General features: G+C 39.5%; 1 protein-coding gene across 1 annotated transcript in view; it reads left to right on the forward strand.

The window, feature by feature from the left end:
- The first annotated feature begins 498 nt into the window (after positions 1–498).
- Slc25a12 (solute carrier family 25 member 12) overlaps positions 499–19294 on the forward strand; it is a 95369-nt gene continuing 76573 nt past the window's right edge. Inside the window, exons 1-2 of the mRNA XM_042694124.1 lie at positions 499–581; positions 1528–1581. Coding sequence (XP_042550058.1) covers positions 570–581; positions 1528–1581 — 66 coding nt within the window. The 5' untranslated portion in view covers positions 499–569. The remainder of the gene's footprint in view (positions 582–1527; positions 1582–19294) is intronic.

A 19294-nucleotide genomic window follows, 5' to 3' on the forward strand; every position in this document is an offset into this window, starting at 1 on the left:
AATTTAGAAGCACATTTCTTGTTATAGTTACCTAATTTAGTTTTTAAAATTTTCCACCCGAGTGAACAGTTCCCAATTCGTCAGTATTTGCCTTGAATTAACGATTATTAATGGGACCTGCTCCTCAGTATTTCGAAATCTTGTGCAATATAGGCCCCAAAGGGCTCCTTTAAAAGCCTCGGGGGGGGGGGGGGGGGAACCGCCTTTGGCTGAAGCCTGAGCCCAAAGCCACACCCATTAAGAGGCCTTAGGCAACTTGAGGCTGGTGCGTCCTAGACTCGGCCGCAGACAACCTCTAGCGCATCGGAATCCCCAGGCTCGCACTCCAGTCTTGGGGGCAGGAGGAGCAGTCCCTCTTCTCCTCCCCACGCCGCAGGCCAGGGTCCCGCTGGGGGTCCAACTCTCTTAGCCCCGGCTCCGGCCTTCTCGGGGCGGGCCGCGCCCCGAGCTCATTTGCATAGGGACGCGCGCGGCCCCGGCGAGCGGGAGGGCGGGCGAGGCGGCGCGCGCGCGCCGTGACAGCTGGGCCCTGCTCGCTCACTCGCTCGTCCCCGGCTTCCGAGCACAGCATGGCGGTCAAGGTGACTCCAACTCTCTGCTGCTGCCTTTATTGCATAAGAGACATTCCAAGGGCCCTGCCTGCAGCCTCCTCCCCCTACCCTTTTTCCATTTCTTTTTGTGGCTAGTTCTTAGGTAGCGCGTCCGGGGGCTCCAGGTTGCGGGTGGGAGAGCGGCGCGGGGCTCACATCGGAGGGAAGAGGATGCCCGGCTGGGGGAGGGGAAGGACGAGGGCTGTGAGTTGGAGGGGGCTGTGAGGACCACTGGGCATTGAAGGACGAGTAGGGTCTTGCCTTTAGGTACGTGGACTTGTGAGCACAGAGTTACGGAGCATCGGAAAGGGAATGGAAGCGGCCGGTATAGCCGGTGCTACCTAGGGCATCCGTGTGTGGGGTGGGGGAGGGGGTAGGTATTGAGTAATTTGGAGCCTTGGTACAGCCAGGGCAGTGGTTGTCATTTTCGTTGCAGATCTCAGGATGTTGAAAGTATCTGTATTGTGGAAGCGCTCATATTTTAGGTTTCGATGGGGAAAGAGGACTGCCGAGATAATTATATGTAATTATTGGTTTCCATTGAGAAGAAAGGCTGCTAGGCCATGCTATTAATTTGTGCATTTTAACACTCCTGTTGCCCTACTCTTGTGGGTCTCTGGGTTTGAAGCTTGGTGATTGCTACTGTGTTGTTCTAAGAATTGGAGTAAAGTAAAAGACTGACACTCATTGCCTTTTCTTTCCAGTACAGAGGTAACACTGTTATTTCCCCTTTTTTAACCATTCACACTGTTTTCCCACCTTCTAGTCTAAGATCTCTAATTTGACAGTAGTTATCAGCAATTTGGGCTTTTGGATTGCTTAAAACTAAATGCCACCATAAAAGATGAGACCATTGATTGTTAGCCGATTTGAGCTGTAATCTAAAGAGACTGTGTGGTCCTTAGTGAAGCATTAACTGGCTTTTTTCCCCCTACAGATACACACAACCAAGCGAGGTGATCCTCATGAGTTGAGAAACATATTCCTACAGGTAAATTAACATATTTTTCAACAAGAAACAAATGTACTCTAAACCTTTTCAAACCTTACCTTTAAGCAATGTTTTAATTTCATATGTGCTTACAAAGATAGCAAGACAATATAGTTTGTAATTCTATTGCTGATATGTGATCTAAAGATTTTCTTTATATTTACCATTGATAAAAGGTTTTCCTCAAATTATTTTCTCTTTGATTTAAAAATATGTAAAAATGGACTTAAAACAATTTATAGCTTCCCTTAAGCTAAGACCAAGGTAAAGTTTCAAAATTCATTGGCATACTTGTATAATTGGTAAGTATTATGACCAAAATTCTTACTTTCTTGAAAATAGTATGTTTATACAATTTTTTAGTTTAAGAATAATCCTTCATATAATTTGTTATGGAGATAATATTAAAGCTAAAGCTATTCTTAATTTGTGTGTGTCTTTCCCATTCTCTGCTTACTCATAGCATAACCATAGGGCTTTTGGAGGTTTTGATACAAAATGTTATTGTCTAAAACCCTTGCCTAGAATCTACCTTATTTTAAGATTTTAGGATCAGTGACTAGACTGTAGACTTGTTTTTTTTTGAAAGAGGTTTGCTTAATTTTTGCTTCACTTTCTTAGATTTTTAAGGAATTTCACTAAATGTTGTGGTGTTTCCCAGAATTGTTCTTTTGAAAACTTTATTTTGGATTTGAGTTCTTGCGTAGACATTTTAACCTTGGGCAGATTCCTGCTGGGTATTATTTTCCTCTCTAAAATGAAAGGTGACCTCCAAGGTTACTTCTAATTCCAAAACTCTATGGTTCTATATTAGGAAAAGATTCTAATATATGAGCCTTGAATTGATTCCATTTTTATCTGAAACATCATTTTAAGTTATTATTGGGGAGAATGCTATACCATACCCATGTGTAGTTCATTTACCTTCCTTAGCCTCCCAAGGGCTGGGCTTACACAATTAATTGAAGGAAGTATCTTTTCAAGAACAAAAGTAGTTATAACAGAACTGTTCAATTTGTGGCTTGTATTCTTCCCAGGTATTTCTGAGAACATCCCAAAATACATCAGTGTTAACTCTGTCATAAGATTATCTCAATTGTAGGAGTTCAAATGATATAGTATTACATTTTTTACATTAAATGGTCATGAAAAAAATCAGTTGATGCTACTTGACATAGTACTATGAGCATTGGTCCAAGACTCAGGATCATTGGTTCAATTTCCAGGCTTGCATTTATCTATCTGGCTCTTATACCCTTAAGTTTGACTTTTGGGGTTTCATTTTCTCATGTGAGACCCAGTGAGATATAAGTGAATGAAAATCCAGCTTTAAAAATTCTATGAAAAAAAAAAATCTTAATTCCGCATGGATTTGTTACTTTCTTTCTTGCTTGCTTGCTTTTTTTTTTTTTGTGCCCGTCCTGGGGCATGAACTCGGGGCCTGAGCACCATCCCTGAGCTTCTTTTGCTCAATGCTAGCACTCTACCACTTGAGTCACAACGCCACTTTTGGCTTTTTCTGTTTATGTGGTATGCAGGAATGCTAGGCAAGCACTGTCTCACTAAGCCACATTCCCAACCTGTTATTTTATTTTATTTTGTTTTGAAGGCTTGTTTTTGGAATGGGTATATGGGTAATGGTGGTGGTAGTGTGGCTTGGTGGTACAAGGAAAGAGACTAAGACTATTTGACAATTTTTAAATCTTAGCTTTTCATTTAATGTTTCGCATATTACTTTATTTTTGAACATTATTAGTATTATTGTGGTGCTGTTGATTGATCTAGAGCCTCATTTTATTAGGCAAGTATTCTACTACTGAACTATACCCCAAACCCCTGATATGTTATTTTTATGATAGTCTTATTTTGTTTTTATATTGAAAATTCTATATTGACTTAAACTTTCTTATAAGAAAGGAAGAGAGAAATACAACTTCAGGAAAGCAAAAGGTTCTTAGATACATTATAGCTGGTTGGAGCATTTGGACTACAGTTACCAAGTAACATATTAAATGTTTATTCCTGGCTTGTCTACTTCAAAGGATACTTAAAATTATTGGATACTTTTACAAAAAGTGGTTTTTTGTTTTTTGTTTTGTTTCCGTCGGTTGTGGGGCTTGAACTCTGGGCCTGGGCGCTGTCCCTGTGCTCTTCAGCTCAAGGTGAGCACTTTACCACTTGAGCCATAGTACCACTTCCTTACAAAAAGTTAGGATAGATACAAATTTGAATTGGATTTTCTTATGGGCGCATTTAGATATATTAGACACATATCTGCTAATTATACTTTTTTTTTTTTTGAGTCCGGTTGTGGGGCCTGAACTCTGGGGCTCGGTGCTGTCCCTCAGCTCTTCAGCTCAAGGCTAGTGCTCTACCACTTGAGCCACAACACCACTTTCGGCTTTTTTCTTTTTGTTATATGGTGCTGAGGAATCGAACCCAGGGCCTCATGCATGCAAGGCAAGTGCTCTACCACTGAGCCACCTTTGTAGCCCCTAATTATACATTTCTGTAGTAATTATTTACCCAACTAGTATTTAGTGAGAACCATTTTTTTTGCATACCTATAGTTGTATTTAGTTTAGTAAAAAAAACACCAAATTGAGTAATTAAAGCAGAGAATTAAGTCAAGACTTGATGATGGACATGTGATTGAACTAGTTCTTTCCCGAGGACCAGTCCATCTCTACAGATCAGTGATGGAGACAAGAATAGTGGGGATACCTGCTTTCACTGTATTTGATGTCAGTATAATTTGTGGAGGGGCAGGGGAAAAACAAATCGTTTAAATACGGATACATGTGGACCCATTGCAACAATGAGATGTACAAGTAGTTATGTTGAAAATGAACTTTACAACTTTGGTGTGGGGTTGAGGGGGGGAGGGGGGGGAGGGGAGGGAGGATGGGGGGGGAGGATGGGAAGGGATAGGGATGGGAAGGGAAAACAAAGGAGGAGGCTCCAATGCTTGATAAGAAATGTACTCATTATCTTGCCCATGTAATTGTAACCCTTCTGTACAGTATTTTCACAATAAAAAAAAAAAAAGAATAGTGGGGATAAATGGTAGAGCAATTGGACTGGAAAGAGTAGCCAACTATTAACAGTGGCTAATATTTACTAATTGTTTAGAGTATGTTATGTATTGGCCCAGTGCTTTAAGAATGTTATTTATGTTACTTTTCATAACAATCTTAAGAAGTCATTTTGATATCTCTATTATGTAGATGTAATCAAATGACTTGTTACTGTTACTTAGTTAAAAAATGATAGATACCAGAGTCAGGTCAAACCCTAGAACCTACACTTTAAAACCTTTTGGTATAGTAGGTTTTTGAAACAAGGCGATTTTTGAAAGACAAAATTATGTCAGGAGCTAATGGCAGCTGTGCTGTGTTAAGAATGTAAAGTAAAAATAATATAGCTACTTATGTGATGAACAAAAAGTGTCTTTTTTGCTGTAACTACCTAGAACTTTGGCCAATGACTTTGGCTTTGAAACAATTGGGAGGCTCTGTGGGTTTCTGAGTGCTCACATTGAAGTGGTAAATTCTGGCAGCTTTTTGTGTATGTTAGGTAAAGTCTGGAGAGACTGGAAGTAAGTGGCTGTCAGTTATTAGGTTATTGAAATAATACATGTGAGAGATAGTGACCTGGAGTGGCTGATGGCTGGGTGAATGGAAAGGAAGGACAATACTAGGGACTTTATAAGAGAAAAAAATCTATTGAATTTGCTATTAAATATGAATATAATAGAAGAGTAGTAAACCTGGCATTTTTAGGCCAGATATTAATAGATAAGGCACTTTATTTCAGGATTTTTTGGAGGGTGAGCTTGTTTGATTTCTAAATAAATGTAACCCACTAAGTTAACATCAGATACAGATTTTTATGGGTGGTAGATGAATTTTTATGATGAATTAAATATGAAATAAAAAGAACAGAGGATCAGGTACTGATTTATAGGTGACATGCATAATTGAAATGGTCAAGAAAATGAGTAAAATTAAGGAGAATAGTCCTGTAGGGGTTTAAAGCAGGAGTTAAGGACAAAGGTAAGTCAAAGTTACATTATAGAGTATTCTATTTTTGATATAATTTGGTTTTGATAGAATTTGGGGTCATTTGAGTTTAGCATCATTTGAGCTTCTCTATAGAGAAGGGTTCAATTTAAATTAAATTTCATTAATTACTTTTGAGATGGTCTTATTATGTAACCTAGGCTGGGTTCCCAAATATATACCAACATGCTTGGCTATTTTTAAATTTTAGAGTACAATTTAAAGCTGGACTTGGTGGTACACACTTATAATCTCAGTATTTAGGAGACTGAGGCAGAAAGATTTGGAGTTTGAGACTACAGTTACAGAGCAAATTGGAGGTCAATCTGGACTACATAAATGACCTTGTCTCTAAAAAACAGGACTAAGAATATAGTTAAAAGTTCTTGTCTTTAACGTTTAGCTCAGTGGCATTGTCTGTCTTTATAAATAGTATGACTCAAAAGTCAATTGTAGGGGCTGAGAAAGTGGCTCAGTGGTAGAGTACACCTTGCATGTATATGGCTGTGGTTTCAATTCCTCAGCACCACATAAGCAGAAAAAGCCAGAAAAGTGGTGCTGTGGCTCAAGTGGTAGAGTGCTAGCCTTGAGCTGAAGAGCTGAGGGACAGTACCCAGGCCCAGAGTTCAAACCCCACAACTGACCAAAAAAAAAAAAAAGGTCAATTGTAGTGGGACATGGTGATGCACATATATAATTCATGTAATTCTAGAACTCAGGAGGCTGAGGCAGGAGTGTTCAGAGTTCAAGGCTAGCCTGCTATACTACATAGTTGTGATTCTATCATAAGAAATCAATTAAACCAAAAGAGTGGTTGGTTACCTAAAACAATGAGTTAGGATGGGGGTATGGCTCAGTGGTGGAGCACCAGCCATGAGCAAGAAGTTGAATGAGATCAGGAGGCTCTGTGTTTAAGTCCTGGTACTAGCATATGTGTATGCTAGTGTGTGTGTGTGTGTGTGTGTGTGTGTGTGTGTGTGTGTGTATCACATACACACATAATTCTGCAGTTAAAACAATAATTTATCCCTTTTTGAAAGTACAGAGTACAGGTATGCCCATGTTTAATGAAAGTATATATGTAAATTCCTAATAAAGGCTTTGTTAGAGTGAAACACTCTAAGCTGTAGTGCCAGTAGTTTATAGCTGTAATCCTAGCTACTCAGGAGGCTGAGATCTGAGGGCCACAGTTTGAAGTCAGTCTAGGCAGAAAAGTCCTTGAGACTCTTTTCTCCAGCTAACCACCAAAAAGGTCAGAAGTAGAGCTGAGGCTCAAGTGGTAGAGCACTAGCCTTGAACAAAACTCAAGGACAGTGCTCAGGCTCTGAGTTCAAGCCCCAAGACTAGCACCTCCCCCCCCCCCCCCAAAAAAAAAAATAGTGAAACCTTATTTTGAATACAGGGAAATAGCTTTTTAAAAAGACTATGATGAAATCCCTTTGAACACTTAACATTACTTTAAAAAATGAATGAATGACAAGAATGTGCAGCAGGTCCTATCTTGGGTGTGGACACTTGTGGGAGGAGGCAGGGTGAATAGAGAATACAGTGAATATGGTCAAATAGTTTATATACAGGTATGAAAATGGAATAGTGAAGCTTGTTGAAACTGGTTTGGGAAGCGGGGAGAGGGGAGAAGTGGAGTGATAGAAGGGGTGAGTTTGATCTATATGGATATATGGACATGTCAAAATGAACTTTCCTTGTATGACAATTTAGGCTAATAAAAATATGGGGGAAAAAGAAAAAAGAAAATATAAAAAAGATGTTTATTAGTATTGTGCATTTTCCTACTTCACCCCCTACTAAGTTGATAAAATTTGAGCATAACAAACAATTTTTTTTTAAGTTAGTCCTGGGGCTTGAACTCAGAGCCTGGGCACTGTTCTTGAGCTTCTTTTGTTCATGGATTTTCCTATTTGGGCTGACTTTGAATTGTGATCCTCAGATTACAGATTACAGATGTGAGGAACCAATGTCTGGGCACTGTTACTGAGTTTTGTGATCCAGGCTAGCACTCTACCACTTGAGCTATATAGCTCCATTTCCGGCTTTTTTTTTTTTTTTTGGTGGTTAATTGGAGATAAGTCTTGTGGACCTTACTGCTTGGTCTTTGAACTCAGATCTCAGCCTCCTGAGTAGCTAGGATAACAGGTGGGAGCCACCAGACCCTGACAAATTAATTCTCAATGTGTGTGACTGTACTATAATTTTACAACTAGTTGTCAAGATAAGATTTTACTACTGTATAACTGTAATTTCTTGAGTTATCTCTTCTTTTACCTCTCAGCCACACACTATCATTGACCCAATTTTGTTTCATCCAAAGTATATAGTAGCAAAAGGATACATTAGCAGCAATGACAAAGCAGGTGAAGTGTGAACAACTGGCTTACAATAGGCTGTTCTAAGCCTGACAAATTTCAAAATGAATGCTTAATCTTATCTGTGGCATGGTGGGTTTATGTGACTTTTTTTTTTTTTTTTTTGTCGGTCATGGGGCTTGAACGCTGGGCCTGGGTGCTGTCCCTCAGCATTTCAGCTGAAGGCTAGTGCTCTACCACTTAAACCACAGCATCACTTCTGGTTTTCTGGTGCTTTATTGGAGATAAGAGTCTCTTGTACTTTCATGCCTGGGCTGGCTTTGAACCTCGATCCTCAGATCTCAGCCTCCTGAGTAGCTAGGATTACAGGCATGAGCTACCAGCACCCTACTAAGCCAGACTTTTTAAAAAAACAGTATCAGAATTTAGAGTCTTGAGCTTGCTTATTAGATGATACTCTTAACACTTGAGCCATACCACCAGTCCAGCATTTTGCTGTCTTACAGATTTCTGCTAAGGCTGGCCTTGAGCTATGAATCTCCAGATATCAGGCTTCTTAGTTGCTAAGATTACAAGCATGAACTACCAGTACTTGTTGAGAACCTATTGTTTTATAAGACATTCTGATTAAGGTTTTCATCAGTTCTTCAGAATGTAAAATTGGGGATTATATTCTTTATTTTTGGTGAAAATATTGGTTAAGATATCTGATTATATATATATATATATATATGCGTGTATATGTGTGTGTGTATATATATGTATATATTTTCCTATTCTGTCAAGCTCTCTATTGAGATCATGAAAATTTCTAAAAGTATTTTTCTACTGAAATTCTTCCTATGGCTAGTATCAGACTTCTAGAACTTGAAGATTCACATATTTTGATCATATATTAGTCAAGATAGTTTCAGCCTTGGGGGTGAGGGGGGGGAGGCTGGGAAGGGATGTGAAGGGTAAACAAAGGAGGAGGTTGCAATGCTTGATAAGAAATGTATGCATTATCCTGCCCATGTAATTGTAACCCCTCTGTACAGTATGTTCACAAAATAAAATAAAATAAAATGAAAGTTAAAAAAAAAAAGGAAAAAAAAAGACAGTTTCAGCCTTAAATGACAGAAACTCAGGTAAACTTGCTTGGGTCAGAATGTACTGGTTCTAGCCTTTACGAGATAGGGATGTTAACTGATATCAGCAGTATGACAACTCATCTTTTAGGTTTTTTAAAATTTATTTTTATTAAGTAGTTTTACAAAGGATTTCAATTCACCAGACAGGTTATGAGTACAATGCAACTTGATCAATGTCAGGCCTTCCACCATTTTCCCTCAACATTCTCCATCCCAATCATACCCTCAAGTTATGTAGTTCAAGTTTTGCATAGTGTACATTGAATATAATGACTGTATTTGCTCACCCTTTCTTCATTGGTGTACCCCTTCTTGTTGCCCACCCCCAAAAAGCGTGTTCAATTTTCTGGTGTTCACTTTGTCAAACTGTTCATTAGTTGTTGAACGATGTTATACTATTGGGCTCCTCCCCTAAGTGAACCATCCTTTAGATAATTTGTGTGTGTGTATGTATGTTATCATATGTTTGTATTTTAGAGCTAATTTCTACATGTGCCTTTTATCTCCTTGAGCCTGACTTACTTTGCTTAAAACACCATCTTTTCTAGGTACACCTACTTCTAATAAGTTAAAATTCCATTGCATTGATCCACTCATCCATTATAGGGCATCTGGGCTATTTCTGTACCTTCGCTTTCATGAATAGTGCAGCAGTGAGCACAGATGTATATGTGTGTATGTGTGTGTTTGTGCTGGTTTCATTCTCAAATAGGTATTGCTCTGCCAAGCAGCCCCAGATTAGAATTCTACCAGTTCAGCATGTTTGACAGAAAGAGATAACCTTTTGATAGATTGTTTAGGATAGGTTTTGTTAGGTTGTTTAGATTATTGTACCCAGCCCCCAACTATGTACCAAAGGGATGCAATTCTCTCATTGACTGGTGTTCTATTACTTGAGCTATAATCTACTTTTGGCCTTTTTGTGAGTTAATTGAAGACAAGAGACTTACAGATTTATCTGCCTGAGCTGGCTTCAAACTGTGAGCCTCAGATCCCAGCCTCCTGATTAGCTAGGATTATAGACATGAACTACCAGCACCAGTTATGAATATACTTTAAAAAGTAGAATGTTCTAAAAAAAAAAAAAAAAGTAGAATGTTCTGAGATGGGGCATGACTTACTATAGAACCCACCTAGCAAGCATGAGACCCTGAATTCAAACCGTGGTTTTATCTGCAAATAAGAAGAAGTTCTGGGCTAGGAAGGTGGCTCAGTGGTAGAGTACTTGCCTTGAATGCATGAGGCCCTGGGTTCGATTCCTCAGCACCACATAAGCAGAAAAAGCCAGAAGTGGCACTGTGACTCAAGTGGTAGAGCGCTAGACTTGAGCTGAAGAGCTGAGGGACAGCACCCAGGCCCAGAGTTCAGGCCCCATGACCAGCAAACAAGAAAGAAAGAAAGAAAGAAAGAGTTCTGTAGAAAAGGTTTAAAGTCTTTTCTGAACTCTACCTTCTCTCCTACTCCTAAGATTTCTTGCCACTAAAAACATAGTCACATAGTTCTTACTGTGTTACTTTTTTGTTTTCCCTACACATTTATTTAGAAAATGTAAGATGTGTGCATTGTGTGTGTGTGTGTGTGTGTGTGTGTGTTGTTTTAAAATGACATTCACAAATTTGTTCTGTTATTTATTTTGATGGTACTGGGGTTTGAATTAAGTCCTTGCACTTCTTAGGCAGATGTGCTACCATTTGAACACCCCCCCCCCCCCACCTCGCTGCCCCCATAGGTTATAGTTTTAAAAAATACAAATAATAGGGCTGGAACTATGGCTTAATGGTAGAGTGCTTGCCTGGCATGCATGAAGCCCTGGGTTCAAATCCTCAGTACCACATAAACAGAGAAAGTTGGAAGTGGGGCAGTAGCTCAAGTGGGAGAGTGCTAGCCTTTAGCAAAAGAAGCTCAGGGACAGTGCCTAGGCCCTAAGTTTAAGCCCCAGGACTACCAAAAAAAAATACAAATAATAATAGCCCATATTTAGTAGGCCACTGTAATTTATGTAAATCAGGCACTGTCATGTAGCAACTCTATGATACAGGTAATATTAGTATTCCTATTTATTATTATTATTATTATTATCATTATCATGTAGTACTTGGATTTGGACTCAGGACCTTGCACTTACTAGGCAGATGCTGTGTCACTTAGCCATCTCCTATACCTAAGATAACAGGCACAGACCTCCATTCCCAGCTTCTTCTTTTTTTTATTTTTTTGCCAGTGCTGGGGCTTGAATTCATTGCTGGGCACTGTCCCTGAGCTTCTTTTGCTCAAGGCTAGCACTCTACCACTTGAGCCACAGCACCACTTCTGGCTTTTTCTGTTTATATGGTACTGAGGAATTGAACCCAGGGTTTCATGTATGCTAGACAAGCACTCTACCACTACTTCCTTTCTCCTCCTCCTCCTCTTCCGCCTCCTCCTCCTCCTCCTCCTCCTCTTCCTCCTCCTCCTCCTCCTCCTTCTTCCTTCTCCTTCTCCTTCTCCTTTTTCTTCTTCTTCTTGTTCTTCGGCTTTTCTTCTTGTTCTTCCTTTTCTTCTTGTCGTAGGGCCTGAACTCTGGGCCTGGGCGCTGTCCCTCAGCTCTTCAGCTCAAGGCTAGTGCTCTATCACTTGAGCCACAGCACCACTTGCGGGTTTTTCTGCTTATGTGGTGCTGAGGAATCTAACCCAGGGCCTCATGCATGCATTCTATCACTGAACTACCTTCCCAGCCCCTCCAGCTTCATTTTTTTGAGATGGAGTCTTGGGGACTTTCCTGCCTGGTGTGACCTGGAATCATAGTCCTCCTGGTATCAGCCTACCATGCAGCCAAGATTATGGATACATGCCACTATGCCTAGCTATTGGTTGAGATGAGAGTCTCACATTTATATCTTGGCTGGCTTTGAATCACCATCCTCCCATTCTCATCTTCCCATGGAGCTATGATTACAATATGAGCCATAAACATTTGGCTACTTATTTTATTTTTGTAATGTTGATGATAAACCTAACACACATACTAGACAAACAGGCTACTAGTGAGTTATACTTCCAACTCACCATTTTATTTATTTACTTACATGTATTTTTGATGCTAGGGTTTGAATCCAGGTCCTTATGTATGCTGAGTACTTGCTGTATGCCTTCCCCCATTAGCTCTAGTATTCTCATTTTACAGAGGAGGGCACAGCTTCAGGTAGGTTAAGTAACTTGCTCAGAGTTGTAGCTGTTATGTAAATGCCTGGAAGACACAGATTGAGAGGATTGTAGTTTGAGGCCAGCCTAGCCACACAGGAGGCTCCCTTATCGTCCAGTGGCTTGTCACACCAAATTGTGCTTGCAATCCTAGCCACATGAGAGATTGGCCTGTTCCAGGCCAGCCCAAGCAGAAAAATTTGGGAGATTCTTAAGAATAGGAGAAATTGGGCATAGTGGCATTTCAGCCATGGAAGGAAACAAAATTAGGATTGTGATCTGAGAGTATGTCTAGGCAGGAAGTAAGACCCTATCTCAAAAGTAACCAGTGCAAAAAGTACTGGAGGTATGATTCAAGTATAGATCACCTTCCTAGTAAGTATAAAGTTGTAAGTTCAACCCCCAGTAACAAGCCAGCCAACCAACCAAAAAACTTTATTAAAAACGAGTCCAGACTAGGTTAATACATTTGCATTTGATTGTTCTCTCACATCATTTAACACTTTCTGCTCCCTATCAGGATAAAGGTCCTTTTTTTTTAAATGACAAAAATGTTGATATTTAATCAAGACTTACCAACATTATGGCATTCTATTCTTCAGGAGCAGCTCCTTGATTGCAAAGAGACATAATTTTCCTAGGCTTATAAATATATGTGTTCCTTTTATGTTCCCATGGTTCCTTAGGACAAGAGATTGAAGTATTTATTTAAAGAACAATGAAAATTAATTATTCAACTTAATCTCCTCTGTGAAACATTCTAGTTCCAGTTATTGGGTTCTCTGGGGTCATTATTTTATTTTGAATGCTTACAATCACTTTGAGAGGAAAATTATTTTGGTAGCCCTAGCTCATTATGGTAGCTGAAATGATTTCCATGCTTAGTAAGGCTCTGTTCCTTCCCACTCTGGGAGTAATGTTTTAGTCCAGTAGCTAACAGTGAAAATATATGCATATTTTATTTTAATTTTAAAATATTTTTCAATTAAAAATACTTAAAGTGAAAAGAAAAATTAAGCACATAGCATTTTATGGGAAGCCTTCCCAGAAAAGCAGTGTTCTGAAGAATTTTCTTTGCAAAAATAAACAGAAGATTTTGTTTCTGGTGGATGTGAAATATACAACTAAAAGTACTATTTAAAATTAGATTTATAATGCTGGGTGCCGGTGGCTCATCCTTGTAATTCTACTAGTTAGGAGACTGAGATTTGAGGAAATGTTCAAAGCCAGTCTGGGCAGGAAAAGTCCATGAGACTCTTATCTCCAATTAGCTACCAAAAAACTGGAAGTGGTTCTGTGGCTCAAGTGATAGAGTGCTAGCTTTGTGCACAAAAGCTCAGAGACATTGTCCAGGTCCTGAATTTAAGCCTCAGGGCCAACACATGAAAGACATATAAAATTGCTTTTCTCTTATTTACATGTAATTAGTGGAAAAAATTTATATTACTAATTAAAATGGCTATTTTAAACATTATGGCTTAATAAAGTTATTAAAATTAAAAGAAGTCCCTGTGGCCAAATGTGTTAAAATGACTTATTCTCATTAAAATATTTATGATAGAATATGTTTCTTTCTGATCAATATACTAAAATAAGGTGAATTCCACATTGAACTGTTGTTTGTGTATCAGATCTGCTGTGGTCTTTGCAGAGCACTTGTATAGTGAAAGGGCATGAATTCCTGTCTAAATTTGGCTTCCGTAGGCAGCACGAGTAGTAATGGTGCACAGCAAAAGGATTAGCTTTGCACATTCAGTTTGGTACATATCGTCCTCTTCTAGTCACATAATTCATTTCTCTACATGAAAAATACGCTATGTGATACCTACAGTTACTTTGAGATATTGTCATTTGAGTTACTGAAATTGAAAAGCGTTTAGGATCTGAAAATGTTAGGGAATCTCAGAGTTGGAATAAGGTCATGGAGGAATAGTTTATTTGACTCCTGTTACAGCCCCTGTTAAGCAGCTGAGATAGCTGCTTAGATTAGCCATAACTCATCTCCTGGTAAAGCACAGGGATACTAAAAGCCAACCCTAAGAAGCTGGTTTTAAGAGAGAGGGGAAGAGAGAGAATGATAACTCTTTCATGTTTGGGCAAAACCAGGAAAATTCAGTAAGTGAGGAGGGAATCTGGAAACCTGTTTTTCTGTTTCCAAGCAGTTTACAGTGACTCTTTCAATATGCTTCTTTCAATATGTTTTACCAGTTTTAAATAGGTTGGTACCCAAGATGTCATTATTTTTCCTGTCTCACAACAGAACAACTATTTTGATTGCAATCTAGAGAAGAAACTGAGAGAAACCTCACTCAGCTTATGTTTTCCTTTGAAATCAGCTTCTGCTTTGTTGCCAAGGCTGGTCACAAGCTCCTAGACTCAAGCTAGTCTCCTGCCTCAGACTCTTGAGTAACCAGAACTACAACTGAGCTGCATGTTTTTGCCCAAAAATTCCTAATGAGTTAATGGCACAGAGATTTATAACCTATGTTGCTAACTCCCAGTTTTAGTGTCCATTATACCATTATTTCTGAGCTACTTGACATGAAGTGTGTGTATTGATCTGTCTTTTCTGACATTCCCAAGTCAGGAAGGCATACAGTACAGAGATTTATGATGAATGAAAAATAGCATGAAAGATTAGATTTCAGCAGATTGTGGCTTGTTAAATTCTGTTTCTAGAGATATGACCTCAGTTTTGATATGCAGACTTGAAAAGGAAATCCTTTGCTTTTGTCACTGTGTGTGTGTGTGTGTGTGTGTGTGTGTGTGTGTGTGTGTGTGTGTGTATGTGTGTAGTTGCTATTTGTCAGGAGGTGTTGGTAGTTCACATCTGAAAAATCTTAGCTACACAGGAGGCTGAGATCTGAAAATAATGGTTTTTAAGCCAGCCCAGGCAGAAAAATGTGTGGAACTCTTATCTCCAATTAACCAGAAAAAGCTGAAAGTGGAGGTGTGGCTCAGGTTGTAGCGTGCCAGTTTGGAGTGAAAAAGCGAAGTGAAAGAACAGGCCCTGAGTTCAAGCCCCAGTAGGGGTGTACACACACACACACACACACACACACACACACACACACACACACACACTCTGTCTCTCTCTCTCTCTCTCTCTCTCTCTCTCTCTCACACTAACCAGTTTTTAAAATTCACTGCACAAATGCAATTTTCCTTCAGTGTTTAGATATCCTTTATAAATCAAAAGTATTGAAGGACTTGTTTTTAGACTTAAAACAGTTTAAACAGGTTCAATTTGTATCATTTAGACATATTTTTTAAAATGCATCATTGTTGCTTCAAGTTTTTCCTTTCTTTTTTCATTTTCTTTTCTTTTTGTTGTTGGAAATTTAGTTATGTGTAAGTTCTTTGTAAGGTAGAGTGATAGAGTTATCCTATAATGTAGGTTGCATTCTAAAGGTCACTTAAGATTAACTTCTGTGGATTGCAAAGGAGTTACTACTACCTAGTTTATTCCAGTTGGATGAAGCCTTGCTATGTTGACCTGTTGGTTTCATAAGCAAAGCATTTCTAGTTAACATAATCTTCTCATTTGGAGCTACACATGGTTTCACTGTAATTACAACATAATCTTTTTTGTGAAACCTTGTCATTTTTTAGAGGTAATAATTGTGATTAAAAGTATGAGAATTCCAGTCTCTTACATTTACTTCCCCAGTTTCAGAATGCTAACACACGTGAACTGTACTATATATAAATTATACATATACTTACTGTACTATATGTAAATTTCAATATTTCTAGAAATGTAAACTCTCTGTTCATTTTTGAGTTGGGTTTCGAAAAAGTTTAATGTAGAAAATAGAACTTATTTTTGTTCAGATACTGTCAGCTACTTTTTGTCAACGTCTTTCATGTGCCCTTGACTTCTTGCCCAGCAGGGCTTTACAGCTACTTAAGAGACATCTTTGAAATGGCAAATGATTAACTCTAAAGTTATTTGGAAGAAGGAAGTCATACTTGATAATCTTCTTAAAGTCATTTTAGTTGGGCTTTGAAAGAATAAGAACAAAATGGGATATTTTAATTTATCAAATAATTTAGAAAATAACTTCTAAATTATTTGATAAATTAAATATTTGCATAATGTTGGTGTGGGAGACCCAAATGTTTTATGATGTGTTACCCTAAGCTCTTTCGCTTTTTCTGTCTCTGCCTCAGTCTTTGTCATTAATACAGGGTCTTTCTTTCTTCCTCTCCTCTTCTCTCCTCTTCTTTTCTTTTTTCTTTTTCTTTTTTTTTTTTTGTCGGTCATAGGGCTTGAACTTTGTGCCTGGGCACTGTCCCTGAGCTCTTCAGCTCAAGGCTAGTACTCTACCATTTGAGCCACAGCGCCACTACAGGATCTTTCTATATAGCCCAGGGTAGCCTGAAAGTTCTGTGTAGCCCATGCCTCAAATAACTGATCCTCCTATCTTTACCTCCCAAATTCTGGGATTAGAGGCATACACTACTATACTTGGTTCTGGCTTTTTTTTTTTTTATTAATTCAAAAAGTCTGTTTAAAAATTCTCTTGCCCACCGGCTGCCCGTGGCTCATGCCTGTAAACCTATCCACTCAGGAGCCTGAGATCTGAGGAACATGGTTCAAAGCTAGCCAGGGCAAGAAAGTTCGTGAGATTCTTATCTCCAATAAACCACCAGAAAACCAGAAGTGGTGCTGTGACTCAAGTGGTAGAGCACTCGCCTTGAGCTGAAGAGCTGAGGGACAGGGCCCCAGACCAGTGTTCAAACCCACAACTGACCCCCAAAAAAGATACTCTTGCCAGGCTGGGAATGTGACTTAGTTGTAGAATGCTTGCTTAGTATGCATGAAGCCCTGGGTTTGATTTCTTAGGACCACATAAACAGAAAAAGCTGTAAGTGGCACAGTGGCTCAAGTGGTAAAATGCTAGCCTTGAGCAACAGAAGCTTAGGGACAATGCCCTCAGTTCAAGCCCCAAGACTGGCAAAAAAAAAAAATACTCTTGCCAGGTGCCAGTGGCCCAGTGCCTGTAAGCCTAGCTACTCAGGAGGCTGAGATCTGACGATCGTGGTTCGAAGCCAGCCCAGGCAAAAAAAGTCCATGAGACTCTTATCTCTGATTTACCACCAGAAAAGCAGAAGTGGTGCTGTGGCTGTAAGTGGTAGAGCACTAGCCTTGAGTGAAAAAGCTCAAGGACAGCGCCCAAGCTCTGAGTTCATGACCGACCAGAAAAAAAAAGTCTCATGGACTTTCCTGCTCCAACTGGCTTTTAATGTCATTCTCAGATCTCAGCTTCCTGAGTTGCTAGAATTACAGGGTTGAGACACTGGTGCCTGACAGTGGTTCATTCTTACTGTATAAACTAAAGTACTTTGGGTTTAAATATATCATATCTGTTTATTTGGTGCTAGGGATTGAGCTCAGAGCCTCACATTTGTTTAGCATGTGTTCAACCACTGAATTAGAATCAGCCCATACAGATTTGTTATTGTGGTGTAGGGATTGAACCAGGACTTTGAGCGTATTAGGCAGGTGTACTACTACTGAGCTATACCTAGAGCCCTCATTAACAGTTTTTGAGGTACTAGTTTTTCTCTGTTAGAATAATTCTTAAAACATTTTATTGGAGCTGGGAAAGTGGCTCAGTGGTAGAGCGATTGCCTTGCATGCATGAGGCCCTGGAGCACCACATAAGCAAAAAGAAAAAAAACCAGAAGTGGCGCTGTGGCTCAAGTGGTAGAGCGCTAGCCTTGAGCTGAAGAGCTGAGGGACAACGCCCAGGCCCAGAGTTCAGGCCCCTAGACCCCCCCCCCCCAAAAAAAAAAAAAAAAAAAAAACAACCACAACATTTTATTGAGTTGAATTGCTCAGGGACAGTGCCCAGGCCCAGAGTTCAAACCCCACAACCGAAAAAAAAAAAAAAAACCCCACAAAAAGCAAAACCAAAAACAAACTTTAGGTTGTGGCCCTGTGGCTCAAGTGGTAGAGTGCTAGCCTTGAACTGAAGCGCTCAGGGCCAGTGCCCAGGCCCAGAGTTCAAGGCCCCCCAAAAAAGATTAAGATTTAGGAAGTGGAGCTGTGGCTCAAATTGGTAGAGTACTCGCCTTGAGCACAAAGACCTCAGTGACAACTCTCAGGCCCTGAGTTCAAGCCCCCGACCAACCAAAACCACCACCACCACCACCACCACCTAGTTTTTGGGCTGGGAAGGTGGCTCAGTGGTAGAGTGCTTGTCTTGCATGCATGAGGCCCACGGAAGTGGCCCTGTGGCTCAAGTGATAGAGCACTTGCCTTGAGTTGAAGAGCTGAGGGACAGCGACCAGGCCCAGAGTTCAGGCTCAATGGCTAACCAAAAAAAAACAAAACAAAAAAACCATTTTAGCATTTTTATCTGACTACTGTTTGATTCCAGTTTTAGTTCATTCCTCCCTCTTTGTTTCTTTCTGTTTAGGAAACAGGCTTACTGTCTTTGCCAAGTAATTGTCTCTAATTTAATGAGTTAATTAGTTAACTGTCTCTTGTAGAAGTCAAGTACTAACTCTTTATAGATGAGATTTAGGATTTTTCCCCCTTGAGCTATGCACTCCATCTTTCAGTTAAAATCAAGTTAAAATGGACTGGGAGAGTTGTGAAAACACTGGCAAAATACCTCAGGGTAAGTAGTTCTCTGGCTTCATTTATAACCTTAGACACTGGCAAAGCCTGTTTTTACTTCATGTTAATAAAAGCATTTGTTTTCTTTGTTGGCTACTCTAGTCTTGGTAACTATGCAAAGGCTGCTCTATTTCCTGATAGTTTGAAAGTAAAAAAATGTAAAATCCTGAGGTCTTTGTCTGTGATTGTGTTCTATGAGGGTAAACTGGTTGCTCTTGTGATCACATTCAGGTACGAGAATAAATACTGCTGTGGCAAAAGGAGTGGACATTTGATTGCCAAGTTTTGTTAATAAAAATTCTGTAATGTTTTCATATTCTTTTCTCTTTTTGTCATTGCTAAAGACAAAACAACACAGTTTTGAAGAAAAAACAAAAGTCACGATAA

Source organism: Dipodomys spectabilis, unplaced genomic scaffold (assembly GCF_019054845.1).
Source record: "Dipodomys spectabilis isolate Male_0828 unplaced genomic scaffold, ASM1905484v1 ptg000174l, whole genome shotgun sequence".
Lineage (NCBI taxonomy): Eukaryota > Metazoa > Chordata > Mammalia > Rodentia > Heteromyidae > Dipodomys > Dipodomys spectabilis.